At 50.0% G+C, this 26552-nt stretch overlaps 2 protein-coding genes across 4 annotated transcripts; one reads left to right on the top strand and one right to left on the bottom strand.

Moving 5' to 3' along the window:
- Positions 1-84: 84 nt before the first annotated feature.
- On the bottom strand, positions 85-6653 carry HIGD1A (HIG1 hypoxia inducible domain family member 1A). Of its 3 annotated transcripts, XM_068934105.1 has the most exons (5): positions 6556-6616; positions 4523-4738; positions 4030-4140; positions 2202-2336; positions 85-1102 (listed from the first exon to the last, which is right to left on the bottom strand). In XM_068934105.1, the coding sequence occupies exons 3-5, from the start codon at positions 4130-4132 to the stop codon at positions 1053-1055; spliced, it is 288 nt and encodes a 95-aa protein (XP_068790206.1). In that variant the 5' UTR covers positions 4133-4140; positions 4523-4738; positions 6556-6616; the 3' UTR covers positions 85-1052. The 3 variants fall into 3 exon arrangements, with proteins under 3 accessions (XP_068790206.1, XP_068790205.1, XP_009682483.1); XM_068934104.1 differs by lacking the exon at positions 4523-4738 and having other exon boundaries at positions 6556-6653; XM_009684188.2 differs by lacking the exon at positions 6556-6616 and having other exon boundaries at positions 4450-4730.
- A 1236-nt stretch (positions 6654-7889) lies between these two features.
- ACKR2 (atypical chemokine receptor 2) lies at positions 7890-24739 on the top strand. The gene is made up of 8 exons (XM_068934093.1): positions 7890-8280; positions 8360-8600; positions 9152-9239; positions 9710-11759; positions 13024-13733; positions 16598-18197; positions 18788-18845; positions 21230-24739. The coding sequence occupies exons 6-8, from the start codon at positions 18165-18167 to the stop codon at positions 22357-22359; spliced, it is 1221 nt and encodes a 406-aa protein (XP_068790194.1). The 5' UTR covers positions 7890-8280; positions 8360-8600; positions 9152-9239; positions 9710-11759; positions 13024-13733; positions 16598-18164; the 3' UTR covers positions 22360-24739.
- The last annotated feature ends 1813 nt before the right edge of the window (positions 24740-26552 follow it).

Genomic DNA, 26552 nt, shown 5'->3' with positions numbered 1-26552 from the left:
GTTGTGTGTCGGTACCTCGGCGGGTTTGTTACGCAGAAACATCCTACCGCGGCCGTGGGACGCAAGCAAGTCGGAGAAAAGACGGATTTTACAAATTTCGCCTTACCGCGTTTATTCTTGCGACCACCCTTTGAAAGGCAAGGGGTTCCCCTGCAGAACGACATCGGCAATTTACAGAGAAGCGTTTTACATCTCGCCAAGGATGACGGGGACTTTTCAAATTTCAGCATTTTAAGAGTTTCTACGCAGAACAACAACTGCAAAGTCAAAAGCTAGAGCCTATACTTTAAAAGCTTTAGAACACCAAACGGAGATTTAGTTTTCACAATGTATATTTTAAAGGTTACCTTTAAATGTTACCCAAAAGCACACTGAAAATAGTTACAAGATTTAGCAATCCACGAATCTCAAAATCTATAATCTAGTAAAAATACGGAGCCTGTGCCTTGAGTCATTAACAATGAATAAATATATTTAAATATAGCTGCAACATACCAAATACTTATCTCACACCTTAAATAAAAAAAAAAAATAGATGTTTATAGACCTTTTGATATTTTAGGAATCATTTAGTGCTAGTGGAAGCTTCTAAATTACAAGGCTGGAGATTGACAAATATACAGAATAGAAAATGACATAGTAAAACATTCACGACATATCTTGTAGACGTGGCCTCTCTTCTATCCTGGCTGAGGCTCAGACAGGTTTAGACTTTGTCAGTTTGGGCAATGGCAGCAAAAGAAATCACCAATTGTATGAGTGAGTTAACACTCAAGGGGAAGATAAAGGGATCGTACTCTACTACATCCCCTAAGAGCTGGAATAGGGCAGTGTCGATCAAAAACAAACCTTGATACCCACTACCCCCGTGCACGCGATCATTTAGACTGACAGCCTCAAGACAGGGTACCATACACAAGACAGATACAGGGTAATCCTCTAATAACATATGTTTTTTGGTTTTTTGTTTTTTTCCAAGAACGCCTCGATAGGAGGTTTATAGCTGCAGTACACAGGCCACCACCAGGACATAGATTTCAATCATCTTCCCACTACTCCTTGGGTTTTACCACGTAGTCCCGCAACATTGAATACAGCACACCTAGAAGACAGAAACACAAGCAAAATTAGAAATCTTTGTTCCATATAAAGGCTGGGTTTCAAAAAACTCCCCATGGGTAAACAGTAAGAACTGAGATTCTGAGCAAGAGAAATTCACATTTCCCTTGTTCTTCTGTTGTCTGTATTTTTAATAGCCAGGAAGAACACTTCAAAAATCCCTCATCTACAGAGAAACTTTTCCTATTCTAGCAGTAGGCAGATGACCAGCAAACTCCAGTTTGCTGTGCTGCCAAAGTCAAGCTTTTCTGTTGTACCTTCTGGGAATACACATAGGCAAACACTGTTTCATAGGATATGCAGTTTACACAGGTATGCTGCCGAAATACTCAGGTGAGACCTGGGATGCACTGAATACATTCAAGAATACAGTTCCGGCCCTGAAAATACCACTGTCTACACAAGCTGCTTTCCAAAGCAATAAATTCAGCAACAGCAATTTTTCCATTTCCAATGGAAAAATACTGACATCAGTCTTTATGCCTCTAATTTCAACACTTTAACAGTAATTTAAACGTGGGCTACTCTCACGCAAAATTCCCTCCTGTTTCAAAGCATTTCTTTCACTTTCAGCACTTTCACATTTATATGCTTGCAGAAAAATATTATCTGTGAAACACTGAATCACTGTAAGGTTTGTATATTGGTCCCACTAGCTCTTCATTTTTCTCTGCTGTTAGTAGCTGTGACCTCCCTCCAGTTCACCCACCTTTCCTATTCCAAGTAAAATTATATTTTATACTTAGATTTTTTTCAAATGTTTAAGGAGATGACGAACCTCACATACTCGCCATGTCTAAAAGTAGCCAAAACTGGTACTCTTAGAGTGCAGTTTAATATTGGAACACGTGTTCTTAAGCACTGTGTTACTCTAGAAAGGCTGAGCAAACAATCAGCCAAAAACCAAGTGTTCATAAACAGCACTGGCTGTAAACACGTGTAAATATAATAACCTGAACGCTTCCACCCAAAGGGTACTTAATGCACGCTGGTGTTATCTGCTAGACCAGAGAAGGGATTTGAGAGGGGCTCCATGGTTCAGTTTGCCAGTGCTGAAGAGCAGCCTCCTGTTTTGTACGTACCACACGTTATTGCTCCCACTACGAAGCCCTGCGCTGCCACTCGCATGTGAATCAGGTGAAGCGACATTTTCATGTCACCTCGGTGCTTCAGCTTGTATAGCCCGTAGCCCACCACCATGGCAAAGCCAGCCATTCCTGCAAAGCAAAGAAAGCATCCTTATGAGCAAAGGACAAAGTTGGCAAGATACGAAAAGTGATCTACTTACATAAGAAAGCCTGGGAATAAGCACGTGTTTGTGTAATCGCTGTGCTCGTTTAGAGGACGAATCCCAGGCCTTCCTACTGTTTTCACTCTAGTGCCATCTCATTTAATGCACGAGTCAGTGCAGAGAACAGTGACAGATTTCCATTCAGGAACCATATCAGAATGAAAAGACAGTAAGTCATGGGACATCCTCAGAGTATCAGAGTCTGATATTTTTCAGAAAGCACAAGTACTATTGGCACCCTCTTTCTTGGGAGAAAGCTCACATCCAACAGGAACACTCAGCTTCAGCTCTGATATCCAGCGCTACTGGCACGTGGATGCACCTCGACGTAGCCACCCACTCGCTGAAGTCGCTGTTTTGGGTGTTGTCACAATTGACCTGCTTTCACTGAAACAGGACAAGCCACACGCTATTTGCCCTGCGCTGCCAGGAGACAGGTTCAGGAAGATCTTTCATGGGCAATACCTCTCATTTCTACAGACCAAGTAGACCCAACACAGGCCAGACTGTGCAAACTCCAGCCTATGTATGTCAATGCTCTCGCAGAATACAGAACAAGCACTGTACAGGGTTTCCCAATTCCGGCCACTTTATTCCATATTGAAGACGCTTATTTATGCGGTTCAAAGGAGGCTGCCAAGTGTTAAGTGTTGTGTATATTTTACTGCTGAGTGCCTAGACAACTTGGCTCCCTCAATAGGATTATTACCAGTTGCTTTTGAGAAGCTCTAAAACCTTTAAAAAAAAGGTAGACTTTGGGGGCCTGTAAACCGGCTCTGACATAGGTTTAAAGTAAATTTTGCTAATCTATTTAGAAAAACCTGAACTCACATGAAAAGTCCATAGCATGCTCTAGTGAGCTGGGGAGCAAAGTCCTGTGGCCATCGAAACCGGTGACATTTATGTTGGCAAAAGCTTAGAACGCTTCACCCGAGGGACCTGCCTGCTCTCCATTTAAGGCGGCTATAAATCGAAACCTGCCTCCTGCAGGTTACATGGATAAGAGGCACTTCCTGATCAGAGAGACGTTCTCAGGGCCCGTACAGCTGACCTCTCCTTGGAAGCTAGATGGGCTTTTTCAGGGTCTCAGCAGAGAGACCTCCTCAAGTTGGGGTACCCCAAAACCTAATAAGAAAACGCATTTTAGACTAAAGGATGGCAGCAGAGAAAGGTCAGATCTTCTCCAGGCGGACTGTATTTCAGACACTTTTGTTTTGTACTTTGTTAGTTTGAAAGCCGCTTCCTAGCGATCACACAGTTCCCAGTAACCACTCTGAAACAGGCAAGATACACTCCTTACTACATATAGGATCTGTTACTGACCTAAACAGTTTTTTAGGATTTTGCTTTTACTGTAGGTCCTGTATTTGCTATTTAAGGTAACAGGACATTTACTAATTACACTGTTTTTGGTAGAATAACAAAAGCATGTTCTCTGTATTGCTGTATTTGCAGTAACAAATACATGTTCTCTATATTGCCGTTACCAGAGAACAACCCTGGATGAGGAAGTCATTTCAAAGTAATTTCCTGTTCACAGTATGTGACTGTGTTTGCCGTATTGCTTGCTCACGAGAAGAAAAATATGTGTAACCATGTTTCTTCATATTTAAACTTACCAATGGGTACAAACGGTGTCTCTTTAAATTTTCTTAACAGCTTTGATGTCTGGCTGCTTTCAGTCTCATACTCAGAAAAAACAGATTCCTGACCGGACGACATGACGGTGGCTGCAAAGAGAAAGAGTCTTTCTTCAGATTTGAGAAATACCAAGTTAGGAGAGTTTTTTTTAAAAAGAGACAATCTCTTGCCTATTCCACAGGTCACAAAGCTCCATGCAGCAAAGTACAAACACAAGAGCTCACAAGACTTCACTTCAGCTCATGAGCTACATACAGTTTAAGTCAAGTTACATCTTGGGAAGCAAGATTGTTGCATATTAGAACAGGTAATGATAGCAAAAAGAAGCAGTGAAGTAACAAGTTTCTGCCATCCCTTTTTACACCGTTACAAATCACAGGGCCCCCACGCAAACTCACAGGCAGCTACAAGCCTCCGAAAGCCTAAGTCACCGGCTGCATTTCCTTTCAGCGCTTCCAACCTCCAACTCACCCTTTTGCTTTCTGCAGACTATTCCTTAATAGCTGCTGTGACCTCAGGAAAGTTCATTCCTCCCCTTTCACTCCGTGCCAAGGACGGCAACTGAAGCACTTTGGATGGAAAGCAAAAAGCCGCTATGGAAGGTCAGCCCTGCATTTGGCAGCTATTCAGTCACTACTACTGCTTATCCCACTTCGTTCAGCACTTCAACATCATTTCAAACGCCTGCTGGATAACAGAGAGTGCAAAACGGGAGTAAGTCTTTAAGATCTCGGTAGACAACTCGTGCGGGGATATATATTCAGCATCACGAGGACGAGCACAGCTCCACAGCTGCGCCGAACTTCTCCTCTACCCAGGTCTCAGATGAAAAAAGCAGCGACCGTACTGAGAAGGACTCTGCTCAGCACAGTCACCAAACCAGTGAAGGTATCAACCAAAACTTGCCGGTTTTTAGTGCGGTCCCTGTCACAGATTACGCCAAGACCTGCTCCTTCTTCACTCTCTAGCACAAGCATCATTCTTCAATTAGCGACTAGTGACGATAACGCAATTAGCTCAGCAGCCCCATGAAGCTTTCTGCTAGCAAGATTTCTGTTCTAGTTCTGGTTCTGCCATCAACACGCTTAGTACTAAAATACCTCGCAAATAAGTACGCCACAGTCTTCAAACAAGTTGCTACCTGGAATTTAATTTAAACATTTGTTGGTAAACTCGCACACACACACACACAAAAAAAAAAAAAACATCGCGAGTGTGGCCGTGTTGTACGTTCAAACAGCATTTTGTGCACACTCATTTCAACAGACCGACTGATTTTTAAAATTAATAACTACACAGATGACTGCTTCCACCACAAGGAAAAGGATTTGGCCTCTCTGGGCCTACTACAGCTTCCTGCAATTGCAAATATAAGTTATAATTTAGGCTGACTCATTAGGAGAAGGAAAGATGACAGCACTCCTATCACTCTGGAGAGGTGGAGACAGCCAGAGGTAAGGTTTCAAACAAGAAAAGGAGAACAAAAAGTCAATCAATCCATCCAGTTCAAGAGGTGCCCGTGACCTTCAGCTCACGCAGAGGTCGGGCAGGTTTTGGGGGCGAGCGAAGCAGGAGGATGCGCGTGTCCCTGCTAACTCTGACCTTGCCTGACACCTGTGACTTTTCCTAGGCAGTGGGGAGGCCCCAACCATGTGGACCTTGCCCCAAAACCTGCCCCCCAGGGCCCCCAAACTGTAAGAGGCCCTGACCCTAAATCTGCCATGGGGTCTCCAAACCTTCAGGGGTTCCTGACCCTAAACCTGCCCCCCAGGGCCCCCAAACTGTGAGAGGCCCTGACCCTAAATCTGCCATGGGGTCTCCAAACCTTCAGGGGTTCCTGACCCTAAACCTGCCCCCCAGGGCCCCCAAACTGTGAGAGGCCCTGACCCTAAATCTGCCATGGGGTCTCCAAACCTTCAGGGGTTCCTGACCCTAAACCTGCCCCACGGGGCCCCCAAGCTGTGAGAGGCCCTGACCCTAAATCTGCCATGGGGTCTCCAAACCTTCAGGGGTTCCTGACCCTAAACCTGCCCCACGGGGCCCCCAAACTGTGAGAGACCCTGACCCTAAATCTGCCCCACAGGGCCCCTACCCACGGGAGGATCCCTGACCCTAAATCTGCCCCACAGGGCCCCTACCCACGGGAGGATCCCTGAGCCTAAACCTGCCCCACGGGGCCCCTAACCACGGGGAGGGGCCCTGCCCCCAAACCTGCCCCACGGGGCCCCTAACCACGGGGAGGGGCCCTGCCCCCAAACCTGCCCCACGGGGCCCCTAACCACGGGGGAACCAAAGCCCCTAAACCTGCCCCACAGGCCCCCTACCCACAGAGGGGGTCCCAGCCCCTAAATCTGCCCCGGGGCCCCCTAACAACGGGTGGACCCTGCCCCACGGGGCCCCTACCCACGGAGGGGGTCCCTGACCCTAAACCTGACCCAAGACCCTCCCACGTGACCCCCCGCAGCCCCTGCCCCCCCCCCCCACGTGACCCCGGCCCCGCTCACCACGCAAACGGCTGCGCCACGCCGCCGCACGCACGCACTAAACCTCGACACCGGCCGGCTTCTGCCGCGCCTAGCCCCGCCCCTCGCTCTTATTGGCCGAGGGCTCGTCCCGCCCCCTTGGCCGTAGTTCCCCCCGCCCGGCCGAGCGTACCCACCCGCATGAAAACTACACCTCCCAGCATGCCGCGCGGGAGCCCTTTCCCGCCACCAGCCAATGGAGACCGCGGCCGACGACGTCCGCCGGCCTTCATTTTGCAGCCTCCCGGGAGGGGAGGGGCGAGGGGGCGGGGCACGCCCCCGGGGCCTCCGGCGGAGCCCTGACCCGACGAGGGGAGTGACGTCAGCGCGGGGGGGAGGGGGGGCTGGCCGCACTGCGGCGGATGCTGAGTCATGGGGGGGCGGGGCCGGGGCCGTCCGCGCCGCCGCTGGGGGGCGCCGTGGGGCTGGGGGCTGTTATGGGGCTGGGGGGTGTTATAGGGCTGGAGGTGGCTGTGGGGCTGGCAGCTCTCAGCAGTGGCGGCTGGGGGCTGTTATGGGGCTGGGGGGGTGCCGTGGGGCTGGGTGCTGCCAGGTGGTTGGGGGCTGTTATGGGGCTGGGGGCTGTTATGGGGCTGGGGGCTGCCAGGCAGCTGGGGGGGTGTTATGGGGCTGGAGGTTGCTGTGGGGCTGGCAGCTCTCAGCAGTGGTGGCTGGGGGTTGTTATGGGGCTGGGGGGGTGCCGTGGGGCTGGGTGCTGCCAGGCAGCTGGGGCCTGTTATGGGGCTGGGGGGGTGCTGGGGGGCAGGGTGCTGCCAGGCAGCTGGGGGCTGTTATGGGCCTGGGAGGTTGCCGTGGGGCAGGGTACTGCCAGGCAGCTGGGTGCTGCCATGGGGCTGGGGGGGTGCCATGGGGCAGGGTGCTGCCAGGCAGCTGGGGGCTGTTATGGGGCTGGGGAGGTGCTGGGGGGCAGGGTGCTGCCAGGCAGCTGGGGTTTGTTATGGGCCTGGGAGGTTGCCGTGGGGCAGGGTGCTGCCAGGCAGCTGGGGGCTTTAATGGGGCTGGGGGGTGTTATAGGGCTGGAGGTTGCTGTGGGGCTGGCAGCTCTCAGCAGTGGTGGCTGGGTGCTGCCATGGGGCTGGGGGGGTGCTGTGGGGCTGGGTGCTGCCAGGCAGCTGGGGGCTGTTATGGGGCTAGGGGCTGTTATGGGGCTGGGGGGTGTTATAGGGCTGGAGGTTGCCGCGGGGCTGGCAGCTCTCAGCAGTGGCCATGGGGGCTGGGGGCTGTTATGGGGCTGGAGGGGTGCTGTGGGGTTAGGGGCTGTAATGGGGCTGGGGGACGCTGTGCAGGTGGGTGCTGCCAGGCAACTGGGGGCCACTATGGGGCTGGGGACTGTCATGGGGGGGCACCGTGGGGCCGGAGGTGCCCCGCGGCTGGCTGGTGCTGTGGGGCTGAAGGTGATGCCACGAGGCTGGGGTGGGGGGGAGGATCCTGCCCCTCGGCAGCCCTACTGCAGGGCCCCTGCAGCATCTGCCGCCCCACGGACCCGCAAACCACCCCAGCCCCACAGGCGCCCCCCTGCCAAGCGGGTATCGTACCCCCACCCTGCCCGTATTGATCCAATACCCGGTCGCTTTTTATTCAGATGCCGCATCCTGGCCTTACTCCTGAGCCTGAGGAAGGGGCTGCGTCCAAGGGGGGCTTACAGCCTGACGGCAAGCTGCGAAAACCAACTCGTGACGCTAACAGGTACCGTTCGCGTCCTCGTGGACGCGGCCAGACGCGTTATCCTCGACGATTCGGTGAGGAAACCCTCTGCGCCCCGCAGGCAGAGGACGGCGTGGCCGGGGGCGGCGGGGTTCAGCGGTTCTTGGGAATCGCCGGCTCGGGGCAGCGCCAGGCACGCGGGAAACCTTCCCCGGAAACCTCGTGCGAACGAAGCCTCGTGCGTGCCGTGACCCAGGGAAACGGGGCCGGCCGGCCGCGTCGCTCCGGATCCTTGGCGTTCGACGCGTCTTCAGCACGGAGCTGACGAGGTGAAAGACGGAAAGAGAAGGAGCCTTTGGAAGGTACCCAGAAATACCTGGTCTTTCAGCATTAGCCCTACCCCAGGGAGGAAAGTGGATTTGAGCCGGTCCAGAAGTTTTATACCCCTTTAAGGAAAAAAAGGAGCCTTTATGCTGGGGATGCTTGGGTTTGCCTGTTTGTTTTCACAAGCTCGTCCTCTTGGAAAACCTGAAGGTGCAGAGCGTGTGAACTGCAGCCATCAAAGAGCTGAGGGACCAGCAGCCCCATGCTGACCGTCCCCAGGGACTGGTGCTCATCTGCTCGCTCCTCTGGGCCCAGAAACACCCGGCACCGTCATTTGTTAAACTCTTACAAGAGCCTGTCTTCGTGGCTCTCGCATGTCCAAAGTGGTCACAGGGGAATTGACTGGAAGTGTTTATACAGCTGGAACTGCTTAACAAGCAGCTTGATCCAATCGTGTCTTTTCCAAAATTAAATATGTTTCCATATATATCTCCATCTCTCCAGAGCACGGCAGGAAACAGTTGCTCTTTGGGGACCACTTCTATGTTTGTCTCTTTTTGCTTGTTGCTGTTCTTTTTTCTCTTTTCAGCTGGAACTGTGGCTGCTTTCTTAACAATTTTCATAAGCAAAGGTGCAATGTGCCTTCTGCTCTGCGTATCCGGGACCCAGTGGTAAAGGTGAGTCAGCCTCTGCTGCGGGCGACTTGGCTCTTTGGGCAAAACAGTTGCTGGCGAGTGATGCAAGGATGTTGTTTCTAGAGGTGTCACAGGAGTGTTGATATGCTTGTGTGTAAACAAGTCACTGAAAAGCTGAGAGTTAAACCTGAGGGGGTATTGGAGGGGTGTGTTGTTTCCTCCTGAGGGCTCGTGATCCATTTTGATCCTTTTGGGAGGAGCAGGAACTGAGACGAGGAGGAACTGGGAGAGTAACAGCTGAGAATAGCTTGCCATATTCGTATTTATGTTCATTTAAAACTCTCCTCTGCAGCATTTGTAACCCAGGGTCTCAGATGTATCTGTTTCCGTGGGGGTTTCCAAAGTGTATGCACTGCCTTTTTATGTTAGCGTTACCCTCCCACAGCATAAATCACACCCAGACTCAGGAACCCAGTGAAACTACTGAGTAAAAGTTGCTTTCCTTTTTTAAGCTTTTCTAGGAAAAAACAAACCAACAAGCAAGCAAGCTGAAAGCCTCCTGAGACCACATAAGTCCCTAGAGCAGGATTTCGAGATTTTTTTCATCCCCTGATAGCAGCAAGGTGTGGGACCCAGGACATTATTTGAAAACGTGACAGCAACTGAAATCAAACCTGAATTGGCCCAGTTGTTTCTGTTGTCGGGGGAAACTTGTCAGCATGAAACAGCAGGGAGAGGTTCTTTTTTTGGAAAGTCTTGTCCTGTTTCTGCAGCTTTCCAGTTGCTCTGTTTGACCGCCACATCTTTGAGCGGTGCCTGTGGATGCAGAGAGCACCTGGTAATGGAGAGCTGCTGCTTCTGCAGCATGCAGAGTCGCTTCTTAGGAGACATGCAGGTTTTTCTTCAAAACGAACAGCGATCTGCAGCATGCATTCAAGACAGTAGCTCCAATAACCTTTGTTAGTACCACAATATCTCTTTAAATGTGCTTGCCATTACCAATAATCTGGTTACTGTAATTGCGAAAGCCATTAAGGCTCTATGGAGTATGAAAGGAAAAAAATCTATGCAATTATCAGCTCCCAAATTGAGTTAAAATCTTATAATAAATTACAGCGAAGGCTACTTTCTACCATGATTATCAGAGCTGCATTTAATTCTCTGCAGCTCCAAGCTATATGTGCTTCAGGGGAGAAACTCAATTAAAAAAAGACCTCTTTCATTTTAATTGCTAGACTAATGAAATTGCCCTCACCTGTAGCATCCCCATGTGCATGTCTAGATCTTCTGATTTGTGCCCAGGTTCTGTTCTCTGCTTGTGTCATCCATGTGTACTTACACTTTTGAATGAATACATATGGATGATATAGACATAAGTGGAGAACATGTGCACACATGTGCACATGCATCCCACCCACGATGGTGAATAAGGAAATTGGTGCAAATCACACTTTTCTTTCTTGGAAAAAAAACAGTTACAACAGTCCTGCGAAATAGTTACACTAAGGCAGCTACATCGGGCAAAGGGCAGGTTACAGGCGGCGATGTGGACCGGAGGTGCTTTCAGCTCCCAATGCGGCAGGGCCCTGAGGCTGGCTGGATCTGATTTCCTATCTCATAAGGGCAATTTGTGGCTCATAAAGTCGAGCCCCTGAAGTTACTAGAGGGAACGACCTTGTGTCATACATCAGGGTGTATCCTCTTGCAGCCCTGGCCCTGCTAGGCAATAAGAACAAGGAAATAAAGGCGAGGGCGAATGCTTCCTGCGCTGGAGCCACCGTGGTACTTTATGCTGGGTGTGGCCCCATAATACAGCCCTGCTATTGCTAGTAACAGGCCATAAGCTTTGTACTGAATTTGCAAGGCCTCAGGACTGAGGCTTGTCAGACCTGCTCTGTCCTGACCTGCCTGCAGCTTAGTTTTACTTGGCTTAGCTGTGCCAGCAATCTCTCTGCCTGACCGGGTGTCCGTGGCTAATTTGTTTTACTTTTGTACAACCACCGTTTGATACCGATAGCAGTGGCAAGCAGTTATCCTGTGTAGAATGAGGTATTTATGAGTAATGCAATGATTTAGGGTAGAGAAGTACAAGCCTGGTACAGGAGCAGAGGCATGGAGAAGTGGAGACACAAGACGTGGCGTAGAGGAGCACAGGCACAGGGTGATCAGAGGCTGGGCACCGGCTGGCACTGGAGACCCCACGGCTATAGACACCTCATTAGTGGTCAGTTAAAGAAATGCAGACCTGGAGCTGGACAAAACTGTTTGAAGGGGTAACAAAGAGAACAAAGAAGTAATATCTAACAAATGTTACAGCCTCCATAAATAGTAAATTTTGATGTAACCTGGAGCTGTAGACCAATGAAGAAAAAGCAAGGCGTAGAAGCGTGTTAGCAAACACACAAAAATGACCCCAAGTAGCTCCCGGAGAAAGGAAGAAGAAACCATCAATGTGAACATCATTCCTCCCAGCGAAGGACTCCAGATGCCAACATCTTACCATAACAACCCCAACACCAGAGTGAAACCACCGACCTCAGGACCCAGAGGAGCACCGTAAGGGTGAGTGTAACAGCAGGAAAGGGTAGAAATTAAGAAGTGTGCATATAACAGTATTAACTGTATTATTATTATTACTGAAGCATTTCCTACATAGACTTTTTTTTTCTATAATAATTACATCTAGTCTAGTAATGATGCTTGGATTAGACTGTTAAGATGATTTCGGTTATACTAACAATAAATTCTTGGCTTTGTATGTAAGGTGTGCTTCCCCTTTGCCCATTAACATGATTTTGAGCATAACATGAATTCAACATGGCCAGAATTTCAGCCCGTTTCCTAACCTGTGTTGCAGTGGGGTGGGTGGACCCTTTGGGTCTCCAGCTGGCTCATGTTTGGCACTCGCGTTCCTGATGCTGGCCGTGGCACAGACAGTGCACGGGCACAGCAGATACCTGGATGTGGGAAGCTGTGGATTTAGATGAAGCTGAGGGAGAGTTGCGAATGGTCGGCGAGGATTTAACAAGTCACTGTGAGGCACAGCCCATGGGTCTCTGTGAGAGGAAGGTCGAGGAGAATTCTGCCAAACTATGAACACAGACAGCGTTGGTGGGATGCTAGGAAAGAGCTTTGCATATCTGCGATAAGCAAACAGGGAAACAAGCTGGCAATGGGTGAATTTACTTTAAGGCTGTTAACAGCAGGTGAGCATCAGCCTGCCATGGTCTAGGTGCCCCTGGCACCTGGGCTTTGGTGGATGGCCTTGTGGGGTCCCTTTATCTCTGTGATTGCCTTGGTGAGCTCCTACACCTGTAAAGATGTGCTGAGATGACACCTAGCACCTGAACTTCCTGTCCTGCAGCGCTTGTAACCTCGGGGCTCCTTTTCCCTGGTTAGCCCATCTCTCAGCCTTTGGGTTGAGGTTTGCCCAGCATTTATGCAGCACATCTGCCATGGTGACGGAGCCTCATCGATGCAGAGGTCCAGCCACCCCAGCTCGGCATCACAGCCACTGTGAGACCCAGGATGCAAGGAGCCTTGAGTCCTCCCAAAGCCCACGAGGTGCTGGGACGTCGGGCCAGCAGCCTGCTCCAGATCTGGACACCGGACGTGGAGTGACTGTGGCAGAAGCTAAATCCACCCCTAGGTGTGATAAACTTGTGTTCATCAAACTAGATTTCTAAAAGGGCAAGAGTCAAAGATTAGCCAATGTAATCCAAGGGCTGGGACTTCCTCCTTGGAGTCAGTCAGCGCGTTTGCTTCCCAGATTGGACTCGCCTTTCCCTTGCTTGTGATATACCTCAATATCAACCTTGTATTTCAGCTGAAAGTCCAATTTTCGAAAGAGGTGGACCTGGCTGTTTAATTTTCTTCACATATGGACTCATCTAAGGAGTCATCTCTGCCTGATCTTCTAGACACCCAAAAGTCACTGTCGGCCAGAAATTTCCCAACGCGCCTCTGAACAAAGAGGAGAAACAGCCCCAGACCAAGGTGGACTTGCCTGCCTCTCACCTGCCGAGTGCTTTAATCAGGAGGCCTGATCCTGCCCCCTGCTTGGCTAGCGTCTCTGGCATTGTGGTTCCTGGGTGCCAGCACTGAAGATATGCCCATACAGCTAAATAAGAGCCCAGAAGCAAACTCCAGCCCTGTGCTACCGCTCTCCTGTGCAGCTTAACTACTTGCTCGCCCTGTTGGGGAAGGGGTAGCTCCAGCTACACCAAGCCAAGGCATGGGCGTGAATTGGGGGAAAATTCACTCCATGGGCTGTTCCTGCTAGGCAGGAAGGATGAGACTTTCCTCCCCTCCAAAAAGGCGTATAATAATTGGTGTTTCTGAGCCGCAGGAGCATTGCAGGGGACCTAGAGGACACCAAAAGCCAAATATGGATCATCTGCTATAGACAGCAGGAGCCCTGAGTAGAGCGAACATTAGCCAGACCTGCCTAAATTTAGTTATCACAACGTTTGATGGATAAAACCAGCTGTAGGCAGGCCCCCTTCGCAGAATGAAGGGAAGCAGGCACGTGCGGAGGTGAGCTGTATCCCTGCATGAACTAGGGTCCTCCTTTCGTGTCCTCTGCAGCCCTCACATGGCCAGGCCAGTTCCATTTGGCCAAGCTGGTATCGTCCCACTCACAGCACTTAATAGCACGAAGGCTCCTGCCTTCGGTTTTGACAAACCAGCTCCCCTCTTTCCAGTGCCAGCAGTTTTTATGCTTCTATCAGAATAAACGCTGATGAAAATTCAGACCTTATTTATTTTATATATATATATATATATATAATAAACAGATGGAAAGGAAATACATGATAAAACCAGTGGAAACTACCCAAGGAAATGCAGGCATTGGAGGATAGGGGTGCTGAGTCGCTCCATGCGGCACCTGCACCCTGCCCCAGTGCATGGAGGGGGCTCCGAATCCCAAACCCCTGAAACCCAAGCCCCCCAAATCCCAGACTGCTCAGGCTGCATGAGCACTTGATTAAAACTGCTGGAAAGGATGTGCCCTTGCAGCCAGGTAAAGCAGCGCCTAAACATATATATTGCATTCATCAGCACTGTTCATCTCAGCCTGAGTTTTTTTTTTGGGGGGGGGATTAATTTGGGATTATAATCGGTAAGTAATAATCAAGGGGTGGTCCCAGCTCCACAGCAACACTCCCTGCAGCCTGTGCAAGGGTTGCCACCAATGTCGGGGGATTTTTGAGTCAGATTCCTCCCAGCTAGTGCCCGAAAGCCAGAAATTGCTCCATCCACGAGTGATTCTAGCTCTGCCCAGCAGATGGAGGTGCACCCAACAACATCTCATTGCTCTCCGTATGCACAGCTTCTTTTGCTGCTTTAACGGGAGCTAACTTGAGATTAGAAAACCTAGGACAAAGATCTGCCAGCCTGGGTCGTTGACCACAGTGTTTAGCCATTGGCCAGTTTCTCCTTTGGCTGGCTGAGCTTCGGAAGGGCTAGGCTGTCCCAAAGACGCCCTGCTTCGGGACCGTGGGGAAGCCGATGCACCCCAGGCTGCCGGTGCAGGGCTGTGCGAATACAGCCAAGCAGGGAAATTGTCTTGGTGTGTGCATGGCCTAAGGCGCAAACTGAGGGTGGCAAGTAATGTCCTGGCGTGCCCCAAAGGCCTGCTCCACCTCGGATGCGTCTCCAGCGGCGTCCATGAGCAGACAGGAGAAAGCTGTGATTTCAGATTATCACTGAGCCAAGCTAGCAGCCTAGGGAGGGCTGCGCAAGCGGGTTTGCCCCTGAATTAGCTCTAGGGCAAGTCAGGAGAACGCCAGAGCCGACGCAAGGAAAATATGGGGCCTGGAAAGGTGAGAGCAACCCCCCATTGCCTAAGCTGACATGAAACCACTAGTGGAAACAAGGTAAGGCTTGAGCAATCCCTCCCTGGCGTGTCCCTCCGTGTCCTGGGGCCTTCCCACACCAAAGACTCCGCCAGCTGCACCACATCCAGCAGCCTGAGATGGCCCCATGGTCCTGGGACTTAGCTCATCCCTTCTCCTAACCTGCTTAGCTTTTCACCTTCGTGGCATGCAACTCGTGACGCTGAGTTGCACCGTTTGCCCACGCTACCCAGGGCAGCGTCACCTTTCGCTTGCCACGAGCTTGCTGCCAGCCAACTTCACGGCGCCTCAACTTTTTGCATGGTGACAAAGAGTGTCCTGAGCCCTTGCCAGCAGTATTTCAGACATGGGTGAAACATAGATTTATACAGTGCCAGGTTGTTATTTTCTGCCTTGCTTTGAACTCCTCTAGCAGCACTTGCTGCTATTCTCTTCGCCTCTTGGCCACTACCGCTGGGGACTGATGTTCTCCAGACCTCCCCAAATAGCTCGAACTTCCTTTCCCAAGCAGCGACGTCCAGTCTGGGAGCCACGATCGGGGCAGGGGAATGTTTTCCCATCTCCTTCTTTCCACTGCTGACACTGGATTTCCTGTTTTTCTGTCTCCTGTGAGCACCTGTTTCCCCCACTGCCATGCTCCTCTGTCAGCTTTTGACCCAAGTGCTCTGAGCTGCTCCATGCCGTCGGCACGTGATGTCCCCATGTTATGTGTGCCCTTGGCCCCATCGTTCCCGCAGGTGCTGAGCAGCACAGCTCCGTGACACCAGCGCTGCCAAAAGCGATCGTTTATTCCTGTCCTTTGCAGTCGCTCTTTTACGATTCATTTACTGGGGGCTGGCGATCCGTTCCTCGGCCTTTGCTGCTGTCCCATCAGAGCTTCCAGCTTCTCCGATCTCCCTCAGTGTTTTGTGGCTCCTTTCAAGGTCCAGACCTGCGCTCCCTAGGGATTGCGTGATTCTTGCCAAAAACCTATTTACTTTGCTTGGGTTTACAGCAGCTATTATTGAAAGCAGGGTTTCCTTGTTGGCGTGACTGGCTCTGCTGCCTCCACAAGTCCTTTTACCCTGGTGCTAACGTGTCCTGCAGGGTCACATCCTTCAGGCACGTTTTCAGGCTGCCGGCTGGCAGCTTTCTCACATCCTTCCCCAAGAGCCCCATGCCTTCCAGCTCATCCATTTTTGGTTTTGGACTGGGGACACTTGTGCATTTGGCTCTCTGATCATCGGGGGGGATCTCACGGCTGAGGCTGGTCCTGCTTAACTTCAGCTATGCATCTCAGCAACTTCCAGTCTGGCCCTTCTTTCCTAGAAACTGAACTGAGCCCAACAACGTGCTCATCCACGCTGCACGTGCCCGTGCCATCAGCTCCCCTCCTCTCCTCCTTCTAAAGCTCTTTACTGACTTCTTAAATTTCTTTATCTTAAGTGACAACGACTCAGTTCTATTTAGATTTATTCTTCCTGTGTGGAAGTCTCCTGATTAACGCAGACTTTTCCGTTTTGCATCATTTTCTCCTCTCTGTCTGTTTATTCTCCCTGTAAGGTATCTCTCCCTTTCCTCCTGGCTCAGCAACGCACCTCAAATGGGAACTAGATTCATCAAATGTGAGAGGGAACGAGCAACGCCTATGTCTGCTGGAAACAGAAAAGCTGCTTTCAGCTTCTGGTCAAACAGGACCCCAGGAGACACAGCGAGGCCTTGGCAGCCGCTGTCCCTTGTCCCACGCGTCGCCCACAAATGCTCCTGGCTGGAGTGCTTGGACACATACTCCACATACTCCATACTGGGAGTATGGGGGCGGGGGGGTGAGCGGTAAAATCAGCCCACCTGGAGGAGTTGGGAAATAAAATCACCATCCACGAGGTCTCGCACTGGGTTTCGTCACACTGTTTTTCTGAATTGGGAAAATGCCAGCGGCGCGTAAAAAAAAAAAAAGAAGCCATTTAAAGTTTGCACGAGCTGCAGGGTGGGTTGCTGCCACCAGAGCAGCTCTGGGCACAGCTGTCACAGCTGGATTCTTTCAGTGTTTCCTGCACTGCTTTGTAATTAAGAGATGCAAGGAATAGAGAAAAAGTGCTTACTAAAGTGACTGCTGTTTTCTTGTGCCAAGAAGCAAAAAGGCAGCAACTCGAAGAATCTTTCCCTTTAATGCAGGCAGAAAGCACGTTACTTAAAAACAAGAGCAGAAGAGAAGAAACTCAGCTGACGCCCGGTGCAGGCAGGGGAGGAGGCTTCTCTGTTTGCAGCCGTGACTCGGTCAGGCTTAAGCAATATCCAAGGAAGGCAAGGAAAGGACAACAGGAGTATTACCCCGCAGTACCTAACTGCTCCTTCCCTACAGCATAAATAAAGCTGTGACAGCCACAGCCTCCTCTCACGTTTCCTGCGAGCGCACTGGAGCCGGCCGCATCCCCCAGCGCCTCTGTGTCCGGGACTGTCACCTCCCACCACCTCCGCTGCAGCCTCCTCTGCCACCACTCCTGGCTCTGTCCCTCACTTCTGTTTTGATTCGGCTGACTTCGGGAAATTCCCGAAAGCACCTGGGACGGTGGTGCAAGAGCAGGTGGTGGCATTTGCTTCCGGGGGGGGGGGGGTACAAGTGCAGACCCCCACGAAGGAGGTTCATGAAAAAGAAAATGGACTCCAAAATGGACTCTAAAATCTCGACTTTCAGTTCCTCTGGGCTCTCAGGGGGATGGTAGGAGGAGGTGAGGAACCTGCAACTTCCAAGTAACGTTGCTTCTCCTGATTTCCTGGAAAAAACCCACAGATTTCTACGCCTGTCGAAAGGCTGTGCCGGGAGAGGGAGGGTCACAGACCCACGGGAAAAATCCACCAGAGAAAGCCCAGTGGGGCAGAGTAGCGAGAAATGTGTTTCCAGCTCTACTTTGCATCCCCCTCCCTTGGAAATGACGCTGGATGTGCGTCCTCCTCCACGTGGACGAGGAGGACCAGGATGGATATGATTCTGCAGCAAAGCCAGGAAATGAAAAACAACACCAGGGCGGTCACATTGACCTCATGCTTCCTGCCCATATTCTTACATAAGTAAACGAGGCTCCTAAAAGCCTGATTCAGTCATTCGACATCCTATCGTTCATCTGACAAAATGAGAACAGGCAACAGTGGAGAAGAAGCTGTCGTAAGTGCGTTTTCTTTTTCATTCTTGTAGCAAGCTTGCATGCGAGCCTGGAGAGCTTTCCTTCTCCTCTTGAAGGCCAGCCAGTTTATAAGCCTCACCACTCCAGTGGGCTTCAGATGAATTTCTGAATGTGAGCGCCCGTAGCGTTCATCTTCAGCGTAAGTCGAACAGACAGCAGCACTCGGGGCAGCTGGAGCCACCAGCGTTTCCAGATGTGTCAGAGCAGAGACCCAGAAATAGCAGGTGTGGGACTGGCTTGTCCTTGTGTGAGTGGAGCTGGGGTGGGGAAGGTGTTTCAGAGTATCGCTGCATTTAGCCACAGAGGTCGCAAGCAACTCTGCTTGCACGTTTGCTCACTAAAGCATACAGTTGATACTATATATACCTAATGCTGGATTTTCTTCAAAATGTAAAACAGGAAAAAAAAATTTATTTTTCCCAGAAAAGTATTTTCCTGAGCTCTCAAATTACCGATCTCTGCGCTGCACAGCTGCTGTGGCTAAATCACCCTGCAGGGCTTGCCAAGGGACAGTGATAAAGTGAGAAAACGTTTGGTTTCAGCTCAAAATCAAACTTTTCCTTCTCTTCAGCTGCACAAAACTGCGTGGGACAATTATTTAAGCCAGCTCAGCCGTGGGGACGCAGCAGGTATTTCTACAGCTTCCCCCCACTGCTCTGCATCTGCAGCGCTGCCCAGCAGCCCACGCCAGTGCCTTGGGTGCTTCGCTTCACCTGCCTGGGACTGACAGCACCGGGCAGAGGGGGAAAGGGATCGTGGGGGTGCTGCTCACCCATTTATCCCCAAACATTTGCATCTGAAAAGGAGACCTTGCTATAGCCTAGCCCTTGGCTGGTTTGCAGGAATCTTGACCCATGAGGGTGCTATTGCGCCTAGCTGTGGAGCAAGCGAGGACCTCTCCACCGCTGGTGCAGACACTGGTTTCTCTGCAGCCAAGAGAGGGGTACTGGCTTTATGCTCAGAAGTGCCTGCATGCAGCTGTGAGATAGATGTGGTGGGTGGTGCAAGAGCCGGGCTTCCAGGCACGCTTTGCTTTTCAGGATGTCCAACGCCTGGCATTGGTATGCCCATGCACAACCACTCCGACGGGTTTCTGTCACCTCTTTACCAGTTGGTAGAGGTTTGTGGGGAGGGAGCTGCAAGGTGCAGAGCCGCCTTGGGCTACGTCCTTCCTTAGGACGCATAGCACAACCTGTCTCAGGACCATCAGCTTCATGTTCACGTTCCTTTTGCAACGTGAGAGTAAGGCTTTAGCTCTCCTCAAAGCTGCACAGGGAGGTGCAACAAGGCAGAGGAGCAGGAAGCAGCCCTGGTCTCGCACCAGCCTGGGTCATGTCCAAGCTCTGAGGAGGCAGCACAGGCCGGTGGGGGTGGCTGCAGTCCCTGCAGAGGGGCTGTGGGTCTGCTGGGCAAGAAGAAGAACAGAGGGTGGCAAGGAGAGCAAGGCAAGGCTTCCCAAGCTATACAACATGCCTCTGGTTGGGATTACCAGCAAAACGAGTCCTGGAGGGAAAGGTGGGCAGGTCTCGCCATGGCTGAAAACCCATATATTATAAAGGTGGGGGAGAAATCTGGACTGTTTTTAAGTTTAGGATGGCTAGTGTCCCCTCTCCCCATGACAGCCCTAGTTTGCTGCCAGACCCTGGCAATTATTCCTGATCTTTAAAACTCACACTAATCTTCATGGTACCAATGTGAACAAAGTCTTTGTGAGGTGGCTCTGGCAGAGCCCATCTCCCATCATGGGAGATTTATGACTAGGGCTCTTCAGCGATGGCAGTTGCCTAGTTTAGGTCACTTTCAGAAGCTCTGAACCCACAACTCTTATCTCAGGCTCAACCACCTAACTCTAAGAAAATGATTCCAGCTGAATCTTTCTAACCTCTGTCTCTAATCTTGACTCAGGAGGTTGTTTCTGGTGCCTAAATGGCCTTACCACTAGTATTTTCCACTTACCAGTATCTTTTGCAAGAATCCATGGACTTTTGACCTGGTGAAGACTGCCCTAGAGATCGTGGAGGGCTGCTGTTCCACTGGGAGCAGTTAGTTAGTATTTTGTCTCTGGGAGCAGGGCCACGGACATAAAGATGCTGGTGGCAGGTTCTGCTTCACCAAGGAGTGAAATGGAGCTTTTTCAGTAGCGGCTCTGGTGAATCTAAAACAGCTCACAGCAGGGTGTGGTGGTGGATTTGTTATAATTCAGGGCAGAAGACTTCTCAAAAGCTTGCTATGGTGAAAGTAGGAAGTAGTGGTTTGATGAAGAAATTAAGGTTCAGTCGGATGAAACCATGACAATTTACTTTCCAGTTTTAATATAAGGAACGCAGAACACCCACATCTTTTTGTGATTGTTTACTTGGAAACCAGAGCCTTTTGCAATATGAGTAAATTCAAAAAAAATCTCCAGCTCTGCAGACACAGCTGATGACTAGAAATTTCAAGCCTGCCCATGATTTTGAGTTTTCTGATGAAAGTAGCTTGCATCCACTGGAGGGTCAGCTATCATGTAGTAATTTATTATTCCCACACTAACTCTCTGTACATCTGAGCCTCGAAAGAACATACTATATACCACTTTTGCCTGCGGCCTGATGATTATAGCACTCACTCAAGAGACCAGGCTCAGGTCTCAAATGCTTTTCAAGCAGAGCATGTAAAGCAGGAGACTTTCCCACAAAGTCTACCTGGGCTTAGTCTAGAGAGATCTCTTTCTTCAGGGCCATTGAACACTAAACCTCCTGTTCCGAGACTGGCCAGCAGTGATTTTTTTTTTTTTTTTAATGTAGACAGCTATCCCTAGGCCATAGACAAAGCCCAAGGAGTGCAGGACCTCAAAGTTATCAGAGGGTGACAGAGTTTAATGACTGTCAAGCTCAAAGTGGTGTATACCTATCAACTAGAGGAAAAGCCCTCATGATGAATACTTGACATATCATGCTTACTTTTCACATATTGATTGGAATGTCATTTCAAAATGTTTCAGTGATCCCTTTTGCTTGCCTTTTGTTCCCAGGCAGCCACTTGTCAAATGTGACTTCAAATGTGGCAACAACACCCATTGCAACCTTGCTGAATACCAGAGGTGATCCTGCCAATTCGAGTGACTACTCTTACGAGTACTTGGATGAGGCAGATTACAAGCTGTATGGCCTCTGCACGAAGGAAGCAGTACTCTCATTTAGCAGAGTATTCTTACCAGCATTTTATAGTGTGGTTTTCCTGGTTGGTTTGACTGGGAATGTTCTCCTGTTTATCGTTCTGATTATGTACATCAGGAAGGAAAAGAAGATGACTGAGGTGTATCTGCTGAACTTGGTGGTTTCAGACTTTCTTCTCCTAATAACCCTTCCTTTTTGGGCCCTGTACATTTCTCAGTGGGTGACCTGGGACCTGTTCTGCCCACTCTTAAATGCCATGTACGCTGTGAATTTCTACAGTGGTGTCTTTTTTGTGAGCTGCATGAGCCTGGACATGTATCTGCAGATAGTCCATGCTTGCTCTCCTCGCAACTCAGTGACGTGGAGGAAGTCCTTCTTTATCTTGTCAGTGGTTTGGATCCTTTCCATACTTCTCTCTATACCTGATGGCATCTTCACAAACATCAAGCAAATCCACAACAAAACTGTCATGTGCACTCATGATTACGGTCAGAAACACTTATTTTGGAAAGTTGTTTTTCAGGTCATTCAAAACATCCTGGGCTTCCTTGTTCCATTCCTCTTCATGGTGTTCTGCTATTCCCGCATAGCGTGTGTCCTCACCACTTCTCCCATCCCTGGATCAAGGAGAGCACTCTGCTTAGTCTTTGCTCTGGTGGGTGTTTTCTTTCTTCTGTGGTCCCCTTACAATGTTGTCCTCATCCTTCACTCCCTGCAGGATGTTGGTGTGATCAGGAACTGTGAAAGCAGTAGGCAATTGGACTATGCCATGCAGATCACAGAGAGTTTGTCCTTTGTTCATTGCTGTCTCAACCCCTTGCTCTATGCTTTTGTGAAGAAACGATTTCGGTTGTATTTATGCAAGATCCCTAGGGCCATTATGAAAAGAAGTGGTTTCCTTGACATGCAGCTTTCAGAAACAAGTCAGTCTTATGCTGACAGATATGCTGCTCAGATAGAAATGTTCACTATCACAAATGCATGATACGGGTTTGCATTACGCTGAAAGAAATGCATGAACATGTATGTCCTCTATATGATGTATTCTACTCGTCCTGGCCATGTCGTGGAGTTGGTGTGAGCTCACAGCACTGGGTAACCAGAAATCTCATCTTAGAGCTAGCATCAAGATGAGCATTGTCCTGCATTTATGGTCATGGAAGAAGCCCATTTTCTGTTGGGGGTATGTAAAAGGTGAGGCATTAGTGAATGAAGGAGTATTTTATGTAGATCATGTGCACTGGAACCTTGTGCAGAGCCTCTTACTAGTAGATCTCAAAGTAACTGATCAAGGAGAGCAATTTCATGATCCTCGCTGCACAGCCAGGGGAAGGATTTCCTGGTGGCCATCCAACAGGCCGGACATAGGTGGCCAGAAGCCCAGTCTAGGGGGTTTTCCTCTGGCTTTTGACATCTGCCGGGTAGATGTGTTCAACCGAGCTGATCCCTTTGTCTACCAATAGACACCTTGGGAGGAATTAGGCACTTTTAAGCTCTGAGTCATCTGACCAATTATGGGTTTCTCCATTAGGATGAGCTGTGCCACGCTCAAATCTATTCAGCAGGACGTTGTGCGTCTATCTGAAGGGTGGTAAATCAAGCCCTCAGCATCTTTGGCAAGGGGAGGATTTAACGGGGAAGGAAGGAAGGACACTGGATCTCATAAACAGAAGAGGAGAAAAGGGAGACACACGGATAACTTTTGGGGAGAGAAATGGAGTGCAAATTTGATGGGGATATAGCCTGGCCAATAGGAGCAGTTGTTTAGCCTTGCAACATTGCATAAAATATTCCTTCAACACAACTCTTGCAAAAGATGTGAAGTGATTCATAGTGGGATTAACTGCAACCCCAGAATTTCAACAGCAGGTTTAAGCTTGCAGCCTGACATCTGTCTCTAGGTCTAATCTCCTAGTGAGCTGGGTGTAGGCTCCCATTACACCGTGGATCTAGCCAAGGAAGTCAGTGGAGCTGAGGAAGCACTTCAGATGCCTAAACGTAGGTGTGCGCTGGTTGGGAGACCCCAGCAGCTCCAGGGATCCCACTGCTCTCCAGTGACTATGGGAAGAGGTCAGACACTCAGCTCACCCAGAGACACTGGAAAGTAAATGTCTTCCTCCATCATTTCAGTTCCACCCTGGATGTCAGTAACCAGAAGGCTGCATTTTGAAATCAAATGATGACCTCTGGAGAGGCAGAGTTCCTTGTTTCAAGATCAGTTTGATCATTGAAGCAACAGAGGTTAAACCAGAAACAACCAGTAAGAAAGAGAGGGAAAAAAAAAAAAAAAAAACCATGTTCTCAGCAGAATGGTGGCGGAGGTGTTCTGTGTTGTTACGGTCACATTTTGACAAGATAAAAAAGAGCGGTGGATACTGTAAATATTGGCTTTGTATCATCCCATAGTGAGAGCATGGCCTTCAATAGAATAGCTCTGTTAGCTATTAGCCACTTTTGATTAACTAGTGTAGCTTTAAAGTTCAAGGTTATTGGTTGGTTGGCCTTTACTTAAAAGATGCTCTTCATCCCAAACACTGTTAAACCTTAGCTGGGCCTTTTCTAGCCTGGAAACCAATCAAACATGGGGTTTGACTAGAAATGTGCAAATAAAATTAATAATTAACAAGACAATCCTTGCTGAACTGGTAGGACCTACCAATAACTATTGGTAGGACAGAGAAGGGTCTTGATTTGGTCTAGAAGAGTGGATTTGTTTTTGCTGCAGTTATTTCTCTTGCCAGCATTCCTAAAGCATGTTTTCAAAATGATGAGGCTGGGACTTCTTTGTTTAAAAGACACCAGAATAAATATTCAGCTGATGATCTGATACGGACTTCACTCAATGGATCTGATCATGAGGGAATGAGGAAAGTCCATCTGCTTCAATTAGTTATCTGGGTGAAGACTATTCCACATAAAGGTAATAACAAGTAACAAAGAAATTGCTAACTTAAACACAGAGATACATAAACACTAAGGAGCAAGTGATAATGGAGATGGTAACGAAGACCAAATCCCTTCAGCCCCTGAGTGATGGACCATTGAGGAACTTCCCCGGCGCCACTGTGAGGAGGGTCAGCCCAAACTCTGCAAGGGAGGACACAGGACTAATATGGTTATTATGGGATACCTGTGGGTGGCCTGCAGGACTGTGCAAAACTTATGGGATGCTTAGGGGAAGAGCCAAAGGAGGAGAGAGCAGAGCGGAGGAATCATGGAAGAGCGAGTGTGAGGAAATGGAGAAGAGGAAGCAACAAAAGGAGCCGGTCACGTGGAAGCAGCCACCGGTCAGCACACTTGTCTGAGCCCTGCACCTGATCACCACAGTCTAGCCCATCTCGTTATTAAATCCTATTTCTTAACTATCTTTCTGTGTAATGTCACACTCTGTCCTACAGGTGTGTGCTGCGAGGTCTTGGTGCCAGCAACTGGAGTGGGGCTGGGGGTCAGCACCTGGTATGTGTATGTGTGAGAGGTCTAAATCCCAACTAGAAAGACTGAGGTGTGTTCATTCCTCTCTGGTGACTTCAATCCTGTGCGTGTGTGCGCACATGTATTTGTAATTCACTAGCAAACTTCAAGCCGGACTAACCGGCAAGTAGGAAAAGACCCGCATCTGGAAAGAGCTGAGGTCTGAGCCAGAGGTGGGAAGAGAGCCCAGGGGCCAGATGTGGATATTAGATGGAGTGGGGGGGCCTGTGCTGATATTTGAGGGACCCGCGATTGTGTCGGTGCCTGAGAGACAAGTGGGTGATTGCATGCATCTGTTGGCTAGCGAGCATCAGGAGGACTAGCTGGTGAGTGGGAGACCTGCACACCAGGTAAGGAGGCCCAGGATCTGGGAATGGACGCTAACTGGACTTACAGGCCATGCTCATAGTGGAGGGATCCATGAATGTGGGTGTGCTTGTAAATCCAGAGAGCGAGTGTGTATGTGTTTTTACTAATGAATTTCCATCCTGATCAGCTGGAGAGGAGGAAGGGGTTTCAGCTGTCTATACCGATGCATTAGGTGAGTTCTGGTAGTGTTATATATGGGGGCTGTTAAAGGCAGCTCTGTCTGTGGCAGCTTGTATGGCCATGTTAGTGTCGTGTGTGTGTGTGCGTGCACACACCTCTCTGGGATACATGCTCCTGGCAAGCCTTGCAGAATCACAGAATGGCCAAGGTTGGAAGGGACCTCTGGAGATCGTCTAGTCCAACCCCCCCTCTCAAGCAGGGTCCTCTAGAGCACATTGCCCAGGATCGTGTCCAGGCGGGTTTTGAATATCTCCAGAGAAGGAGACTCCACCACCTCTCTGGGCAACCTGTGCCAGTGCTCTGTCACCCTCACAGGGAAGAAGTTTTTCCTCATGTTCAGATGGAACTTCCTGCGGTTCAGTTTCTGCCCGTTGCCTCTTGTCCTGTTGCTGGGCACCACAGAGAAGAGCCTCATCCTCTTGACACCCCCCCTTCAGATACTTGTACAGGTTGATGAGATCACCTCCCAGCCTTCTCTTCCCCAGGCTAAACAGGCCCAGCTCTCTCAACCTTTCTTCAGAGGAGAGATGCTCCAGTCCCCTCACCACCTTTGTAGCCCTCCGCTGGACTCTCTCCAGGAGTGCCATGTCTCTCTTGGACTGGGGAGCCCAGAACTGGACACACTACTCCAGGGGAGGCCTCACCAGGGCTGAGCAGAGGGGCAGGATCACCTCCCTCCACCTGCTGGCAACACTCCTCCCAATGCAGCCCAGGAGACCATTGGCCTTCTTGGCCACAAGGGCACACTGCTGGCTCAGGGTTAACTTGTCCACCAGGACTCCCAGGTCCTTCTCTGCAGAGCTGCTTTCCAGCAGGTCAACCCCCCAGCCTGTCCTGCTGCATGGGGTTCTTCCTCCCTAGGTGCAGGGCCCTGCACTTGCCTATGTTGACCTTCAGGAGGTTCCTCTCCACCCAGCTCTCCAGCCTGTCCAGCTCCCTCGGAATGGCAGCACAGCCTTCTGCTGTGTCAGCCACTCCCCCCTAGTTTAGTATCATCAGCAAACTTGCTGAGGGTGCACTCTGTGCCTTCATCCAGGTCACTGATGAATACATTGAACAAGACTGGACTCAGGACTGACCCCTGGGGGACACCGCTAGCTCGAGGCCTCCAACTAGACTCTGCACCACTGACCACAACCCTCTGAGCTCGGCCATCCA

The sequence above is a fragment of the Struthio camelus genome, chromosome 2 (genome assembly GCF_040807025.1).
Source record: "Struthio camelus isolate bStrCam1 chromosome 2, bStrCam1.hap1, whole genome shotgun sequence".
In the NCBI taxonomy this organism is placed as follows: domain Eukaryota; kingdom Metazoa; phylum Chordata; class Aves; order Struthioniformes; family Struthionidae; genus Struthio; species Struthio camelus.
The sequence above is the reverse complement of the archived record's forward strand: the minus strand, read 5'-3'. Positions and strand labels throughout refer to the sequence as shown.